The sequence below is a fragment of the Carya illinoinensis genome, chromosome 8 (assembly GCF_018687715.1).
Source record: "Carya illinoinensis cultivar Pawnee chromosome 8, C.illinoinensisPawnee_v1, whole genome shotgun sequence".
Classification (NCBI taxonomy): domain Eukaryota; kingdom Viridiplantae; phylum Streptophyta; class Magnoliopsida; order Fagales; family Juglandaceae; genus Carya; species Carya illinoinensis.
The window spans coordinates 19215217-19223454 of NC_056759.1; the positions used below are offsets into that span (position 1 = coordinate 19215217).

General features: G+C 38.7%; 2 protein-coding genes across 2 annotated transcripts; one reads left to right on the forward strand and one right to left on the reverse strand.

Moving 5' to 3' along the window:
* Positions 1 to 2017: 2017 nt before the first annotated feature.
* LOC122274491 lies at positions 2018 to 3219 on the reverse strand. The gene is made up of 3 exons (XM_043083529.1): positions 3196 to 3219; positions 2736 to 3130; positions 2018 to 2522 (listed from the first exon to the last, which is right to left on the reverse strand). The coding sequence occupies exons 1-3, from the start codon at positions 3217 to 3219 to the stop codon at positions 2018 to 2020; spliced, it is 924 nt and encodes a 307-aa protein (XP_042939463.1).
* A 1131-nt stretch (positions 3220 to 4350) lies between these two features.
* On the forward strand, positions 4351 to 7090 carry LOC122318643 (U-box domain-containing protein 9-like). Its single transcript, XM_043136204.1, has 2 exons — positions 4351 to 4769; positions 5811 to 7090. The coding sequence occupies exons 1-2, from the start codon at positions 4488 to 4490 to the stop codon at positions 6891 to 6893; spliced, it is 1365 nt and encodes a 454-aa protein (XP_042992138.1). The 5' UTR covers positions 4351 to 4487; the 3' UTR covers positions 6894 to 7090.
* The last annotated feature ends 1148 nt before the right edge of the window (positions 7091 to 8238 follow it).

Here is an 8238-nt window from a genome sequence, read left to right on the forward strand (position 1 = left end):
GGGTCATTTGCAATGTTGCGTATCTATCAGGGGAGAGGGTTTATATTAGGCTGTGATCATGGTGTTATAGTGCGGGTTATGTCAGAAGTGTGTATGGGGCCCCATCGATATGGCGGGGTAATTCTCACCCGAATTGCCATATTGCAGTTTGTGGTACTTTTCACAAAAGGCAATCGGGGTTCGGGTGAGATTTTGCAGCCATTCGAATGTTGGGCTCCTTGCTTACACATGGTGTCAATATTTACACCATTCTGAGCCTTTTTAATTATTTATATATTCGATATGGATGTAGAACCGGATGGGGATGCTCGTATTTAGGATTATTTTGTTTTGCATGTTGTTTGGTATTATTGATTAATTGAGTTATATTGTGTGTAAACTAAACCACAAGGCTGTGATGATGACAACCGTTTGTGGGGATATGGGAAATTTAATGGTCATTTCCCCAATGGATAGGTAATCAGGACGGCCAATAAGTATTGGCAACCGGTTGTTTTGGCCATCAATGGGATGCCAACTTTCCAAGATCATACCAAACGGTTTCTGAGCCATCCACCCGGACTAACACCCCAAACTTTTCGAAACTAGTTTCTAACATTTTCAATGCGTTTTTAGCAATGGATTCACAAGACTCTGGACATATGTACTTCACAAACCTCCTAAGTCAAGATCCTCAACTCGAGCCCACTTATGGTGGGCAATGTGGAGCATCTCCAGTAACCCTTGATGACTCTCCACCTCAACTCCCTAACGACCCTATCGGTGTTAGGAAATCAGTGAGGGGTGCGAACTTCACCTCCGAGGAAGACAAGTTACTTGTCTCCGCATGGCTAAATTGTAGCCTTGATGCCGTCCAGGGAACATATCAAAAACACTCACAGCTTTGGGAAAAAAATTTTGAGTACTTTCAACAATTTAAAGAAACCACAAATGAGAGGACAATAAAGTCTTTAATTCACCGGTGGTCAGTGATCCAAAAGGCCACAAACAAATTTTGTGCGAAACTAGCCCAAGTTGAAGGGTTAAATCAAAGTGGCATGACCGAGCAAGATAAGGTAACATTATCAAATCCCAAAGTCCTTTACTCAAACAATTTCTGTTCACAATTATTGATTTAACATTTGTTTCTTTTTCTCTTACAAGTTTGACAAAGCGAAGGTTATGTACCAATTGCTAGAGAAATGCTTATTCCAGTTCGAGCATTGTTGGCACCTGTTGAAGGACCAACCTAAGTGGATTTGGCGCACGACAAAGGAGAATCCAAAGCGGAGGAAGATGATGTCCCCATCCCCGACCCCAACTCGATGTTCTGGAGCTACAATTGATTCTGTTTTTGATCTCGAGGCGGACCATGTGATGGAGAATGAAGTTATGGAGCCCGATCGACCAATTGGAAGGAAAGCTGAGAAAGGAAAATGAAAGGCCCAAGGCCAGCATGCAGAGGAGAACTTCCAACTCAGGAAGATGAAATATACTCTGTTGGAGGAGTCACGTGCTCAGGAGAAAGTTTTTTCGTCTTAAAGCCGAGAAGATGGCGTATGACAAGGAGACAGAGGCCAGAAAATTACGACAAGAGGACGAACGGCTTCGGTTGGAGGCTGAGAAAGTGGAGCTCGCGAAGAAGGAATAGGATCAGCGCATTATGATGATGGATGTGAGTGTCATGCCAGAATTGCAGCGGCTGTTTTTCCAACAACTCCAGAGGGAGGTCATGGCGAGACGCAGTCGGTTCGATGATTTGGATTGATTATTTTGTATTTGATTTCTTATTTTATGTTTGTAACAATTATATGTGTAAACATACATGTAATTAATCTTTTTTGTATTTGATAATATGGGAAGTATGATAGGGTTGTGCAATTAATGACTCAAGGCCCCATTTTCATAAACAAACTTGATTACCATTAATATATTCCGGAAATTGATAACAATAATGAAATACAAATGCAAATCCGATTAACTTAAACATAAGAGCCCAATTACATTAAGGAAATAATAAAAGGTAAAGCAACCCTGACTAATGTTGTGAATGTAAAAGCCATTGATGTTCAATTAGATCTTCTTGAAACTGATGATGTGTTGAGCTGTCTCTAATATCATGATGACGCTGGATGAAGTCTGTAAGCTCAGTTGTATGATTGCGCGACAATTCGGGGAGATTATCATCAAGTTGATCATATTCAATGTTCAAACACTCACTATCATCACGCTCGTCTTCAATTATCATATTATGTAGAATAACACATGTTTTCATTATATTCGTTAGTTCCTTCACTTTAAACATTCGGGAAGGTCCACGAATGATAGCAAATCGTTGTTGAAGTACCCCGAATGCACGCTCGACATCTTTCCTTGCGAATTCTTGTGCTTTCACAAAATTTTTCTTCTTATTTCCACGTGGTGATGGAATCGTTTTCACAAAAGTTCGCCACTTGGGATAAATACCATCCGCAAGGTAATAGCCTATAGTATAGTCGTTGTCATTGATAGTGTAATTGACTGGAGGAGCACGTCCTTGGGCAAGTTCCGTAAAAATAAAAGATCTCTCTAGCACATTAATATCGTTATGTGAACCGGGCATACCAAAAAAGGCATGCCATATCCAAAGATCATATGAAGCAATTGCTTCTAAAATAATAGTTGGTTCACGGATGTGGCCAGAGTACATACCTTTCCAAGCTGCGGGACAATTTTTCCACTTCCAATGCATGCAATCAATTCTTCCCAGCATTCCTGGGAATCCTCGTTGTTCTCCAATTGCAAGCAATCGGGCTATATCATTAGCAGTTGGAGACCTTAGATATTCTTTTGAGAAAACAGTTACTACTGTCTCAGAAAATTTTTTTAGGCTCTCCATTGCGGTGCTTTCACCAATACGTATGTATTCATCCATAAAATCTCTAGTAACCCCATACGCCAGCATTCTAAGTGCTGTAGTGATTTTTTGCATACAAGATAAACCGAGTCGGCCGGCATTATCTCTTCTCTGGATGAAGTACGGGTCGTAAGACTCTACTTCATTTAGAATACGAAGAAATAGGGGACGACTCATCCGAAATCTCCTTCGAAATAGATTCGAGGGATATACTGGATTTTCAGCAAAGTAATCACGAAATAGACGCTCGTGTCCCTAAACATGATCACGTCGAATAAACTTACGACGTTGGCTATTGCCACGTCGCCTCGATGACTGACCATCCGCCTCCATGTTTTGAACATCGCTATCATCTTCAGATGATACGTATGTCAATAATTTGCGAAAGAAAGTACGAGCCATAGGATGAAAGGAGTAGGAGATGAAAGGATGCAATAGAAGTTTGGTTTGTATAGAGGAAATGAGGCTTGAGTTTGCATATTTATAAAGGAATTATTGCTATCGTTTGACATAGGAGTAAAAATGTTACCGTTTGAGAGAAGACAAAAAAAGTTACCGTTGGAAAAAAGATTCAAAAATTTACCGTTGGAGAAAAAACAAAAAATATTACCGTTGGAGAAAAAATACAAAATATTACCCTTGAAAAAAAAACAAAAAATATTACCGTTCGTAGTTAAGATAGAAAATATTACCGTTGAAGAAAAGTTGCTGAAATATTACCGTTGCATCCAATTAAAAAATATTGAGTCCGAATCTAATTAAATTTGTCATCACGTTAGAAAATGCACTAATTAATAAAAACATTTTATTTTATTCCTACGAATTTCAATTTAAAAAAAAAAATACTGTATTGGATAGTCTTAATCTCCAATAAATATTTAGTAGAAAGTGATATTTAAAAAAAAAAAGATAATAAGACAAAACAGTTAGTAGTTAAGATTGTAAATGGAAGAGAGAGAAAAAAGTAATAAAAAAATAATAGAGAAATATTATTTAAAAGAATAGAGATAGGGATGAGGAATGGGATGTAGGAGGTTTTTAGAAGATAAACAAATTTTAGGGATAAATTTAAAGAAATGAGTATTTGAGTTAAATTATAGGAATGGGAAAGTAAAACCGAATGGGGATGCTCTTAGGTTTTTACTCTCTCTCTTCAAATTTCGCATTTCATTTTTACTCTCTAATTTTCCATATTTCACGTATTTCATTTCCGGCTTATGTTTTTTTATAAATAAACTGCCACATTAGCCACGAGGCTCTGGCAAGGCTGCAAGCCAACTGGCTGTAGAATTATTGATCTCTTAATATTACGTACAGTTTTAAAATAAGCGTCACGTAATTGTTTTAAAAAATAATAATTTATTATTAAAAAATTAATTTTTTTAATATAAATTTCGTATTTATTTATTTTTAAATAGCAGTGCTTAGGAATTACGACTGCAAAGTTATTTATCTAATAAATAGAGAGAGAGAGAAGATTCGGACTGAGAGAATTGAAGAAAGAAAGGAAATGATCAAGTAGAAGCCCATAATTCGCTACCTCCTCCGTTACAAAATCTAATTCGCATTCTTCTCGTTCCACGAGTTTTTCTTGGTTATTCTTGCTCCAAATATGGCTAAAACTGGGGTCTCGGAGACTGATGGTGTTGTATCAGCCAAGGCCACGGTGCTGAAGAATGAGTTGCGGACACTGGTGAAGATGATTTTGGATGAAGATGACTATAAGGTAGAGACGACCGACGAGGCCATCAGGACCTTGCGTTCTTTAAGGGTCTTGAAATTCAACAAGTCCCTTTGTATGAAATTGGAAGATCTTTGGGCTGTTCCTGAAGAATTCAGATGCCCCATTTCGAGAAAGATCATGAGAGACCCCGTTGTCTTGACCACTGGAGAGGTTCTTAGCATGCTTTTTTAATCCTCTCTTTTTCCTTTTTCTTTTTCTTAAAAATTTTACTTTTCTTGTTGTCTTTCCATATACATTTCTTGTTGGTTTTTAGTTTGTTCGCTCAGTGTGAATACGCATGCAAGGATTTTACGTTTTGATAACATTTCTTATTAGGGACTCTCTCTGTCTCTCTCTCTCTCTCTCAGCAATGGATTTCGGGCATTTTGGACGTGCGACTTTTGGTTCAGCCTCTCACTTGGTTATTTTTTACTCATATTTGGGATTCTAGTATCAAGACTTTTTAATGTATTTTCGGAAATTTTTTTTCTTCAAGTTCGCTTCAATTCAATCTAGATTATGTTCCAAACTCGATGATATGATGCCCCCAATTTCCCACGACATAGAATCAATAGATTTCCTGTAGAATATATAATCAAATATTGCTTTTAATGACTTCCTCCATTGTCTTTACGTGAAAAGCAGAAAGTGATTCGAGTTTTGAAGTTAAATTACCACACACTTACATATCTCTACTCATCAAGATATCCAAAATATCTACTACCAATTTCTGTACAAAACTTCTACTCTAACATTTTTCGTTACAATATGAATTCTTTCTTCCTATCAGTTTGAACTTCTGTTACCATTGATGATTTGGCATTTTCTATATTTATTTGATGCTTTCATCTCAGTTTCTTGCTTCGAGTTTCATCATAGAATTTTCCACTCTTTTTGGTTTTAAAATGCTTGAACAAGAAGAGATCTTGGAATTTACATAGTGCAAAAGATGGTCTAGGTCTGGACCGCAAACTTTTTCTGAAAGATGTAGAATTATGAATATGTTCTCACTAATTGATATCATTAATGGATTTATTGCCAACCAAGTACCAATTAATTCAGCAACGAACTTAATATCATATCTGTACAATCTTCATTTTCATGTCCTTTCCTTTTGTTTTTGTTTTGATGTTTCCTATGTTCTTCTCTCACTCATCTGCAGAGTCACAGTATAACTCATTTTAGTGAATTTTTACCCCTGATGACATGCAGACTTACGATCGTATATTCATCCAGAGGAGGTTGAATGAAGGCCACGGGATATGCCCTAAAACCCAAGAAGTTCTACCTCATATAGTTCTTACTTCTAATAAATTGGTCAGAGAAATGATTTCCCACTGGTGCAGGGAGAATGGAGTTGAGCTTCAAAATGCTGCACAGGATATTGATGATGAGCTAGAAACTGCTGCAGACCGAGGGTATCTAAGTTTGCTGCTCAAAAAGTTGTCCCAACCCCTTAATGAGCAGAAAGAAGCTGCGAAAGAGCTTCGGCGTCTAACGAAGAAAATGCCATCATTCCGGGCCCTTTTTGGTGAATTCACTGATGCCATTCCTCAGTTGCTCAATCCACTATCAGCAGGCAGGGTTGATACTCATCCTGATCTCCAAGAGGATTTGATCACAACGGTTCTAAATGTCTCAATTCAAGATAATAATTATAAGAGACTAGTGGCAGAGAATCCAGTGGTCATACCCCTGCTAATTGAATCCTTAATACATGGAAACATTCAAACAAAAAGCAATGCTGCTGCAGCTCTCTTCACATTATCAGCCCTTGACTCAAACAAGCTCATTATTGGAGAATCTCGTGCTCTCGGACCTCTAATTGATCTTTTAGACGAGGGGCATCCATTAGTCATGAAGGATGTTGCTTCGGCAATATTCAACCTATGTATCGTCCGCGAGAATAAACGGAGGGCTGTCCAAGGAGGTGCAGTCAAAGTGATTTTGAAAAAGATCATGGACGGCATATTAGTTGATGAGTTGTTGACCATACTTGCAATGCTTTCAGGCCATCAGAAGGCAGTTGAGGAAATGTCTGAGCTTGGTGCCGTGCCTTGTTTGCTCAGTTTCATTAGGGGGGACATTTGCGAACGCAGCAAGGAGAATAGTGCTGCCATTCTCTATGCAATCTGTATGATTGATAGGACTAAATTGGTGGAAATTAGAGAAGAAGAAAATGTCAATGGTACACTCAGTAGGCTTGCACAAAGCGGGACGTCCTGGGCCAAGAGGAAGGCAAATGGCATACTTGAGAGGCTGAATAGAACTGCCCCAATAACGCACACTGCTTGACTAAATAAATTCTTTCGTCAAAACAGACAGCCATAATCACCCTTTATACATACCCGTTTCTCCATCTGCTGCTGTACGTACACCAATCCCAACTCTGTTTAGGTATAAAAGAGTCCACATATTTGTACAAATTACCCGGATTTTTTACCTATATTTTCTTCAATGAATAAATCGGTATATCATACAAGGTAGTTCAATTTTCTGGCTTGATTAATCTAGTCTACGTCAATTAGATAACCTGTTTCAACTGCCGACATGGAATTGCTTAGGATTATATGAAAACGGCATTGTGATATTTCGCATTGCTTTTGCTGCCGCTCGGAGAGGAATGGGCAGGGCCTGCCTACTTGCTTTAAGTGACTCTCTCAGGCCTTTCATCCAAACCTTTTTGAGCGTTGGCAACATATTTGGAAAAATCTAGTCTAAAGCCGGTCCACGCGCATACACCCCACACCGGGACATGACGAACCCGGTCTGACCGTTATGTCACGGTTTCCACTTACACGGTTTTGAAGTTCACGGTCTGAAGTCATCTCTCCTTCCCCCCCCCCCCCCCCCCCCCCACCCAAAAAAAACCGAGCGGCAACAGTAACACGATTCCTCTCCAACACGATTTGTCTCCTTTCAAACCCACTCTGCTCCTCTCAGCTTTGTCAATGGGTGGAATAGCAGTCTCACTTCTGAATGGATGGTGAACCATTCTGTACCTCGTATAAATTTCAAATCACAAAAAACCCAGATCGTACAGACATGATGGCTCACAGACCCATGCTCCGCTCACTTTTGAATCGCATAGTCTCTTCATCTCCTTAGTAAGCCTCGAATCGCAGTCGGGTCACAAACCCAGAGAAAAGACCCATACTACTCCGAGTCAGTTCCCAATCACAAAAATCCCCTTCCCATTCTGCTCCTCTCACTTCCGAATCACAAAAATCCCCTTCCCATTCTGCTCCTCTCAGTTCCCAAATCGCAAAAAACTTTCATCCTCATTGGTGCGTGTCTTCCATTCCAAGACAGTAAGGTAATCCCTTTCTCACTTTGGTTGGTTTTTTTTTTTTTTAATTTTTTTTTAGTTCATTAATGCTTGGATATATGGTTTCTAAGGTTGTGGTTTTACTCTTGAAAGTTGGATTTTACCCCCTCATTTTGCATTTGTTGTGGGAAAAATGCTTATGGAGTTTTGATATTAAATAAAACGTATATTTTTTCACTGGGTTTGTTGTGTTGTGGTTTTGGAGGTTGTGTTTTTGCTCTTGAAGTTATCCTTCATTTTTCTCTTGTAGTACTAGCAAGAGAAAAATGGTTTCTATCATCATTTTGGTGGTATTAACAAATGATCATTATA

Bases quoted from the DNA above. Each gene is read 5' to 3' on its own strand.
- LOC122274491 (XM_043083529.1), bottom strand. From the start codon at position 3,219: ATGTTCAAAACATGGAGGCGGATG. The intron at 3,131-3,195 runs GTCAGTCATCGA...GATCATGTTTAG, and splicing joins TCAAAACATGGAGGCGGATG to GGACACGAGCGTCTATTTCG. The intron at 2,523-2,735 runs AGGAATGCTGGG...TTTTACGGAACT, and splicing joins GGAGAACAACGAGGATTCCC to TGCCCAAGGACGTGCTCCTC.
- LOC122318643 (XM_043136204.1), top strand. From the start codon at position 4,488: ATGGCTAAAACTGGGGTCTCGGAGACTGATGGTGTTGTATCAGCCAAG. The intron at 4,770-5,810 runs GTTCTTAGCATG...GATGACATGCAG, and splicing joins TTGTCTTGACCACTGGAGAG to ACTTACGATCGTATATTCAT.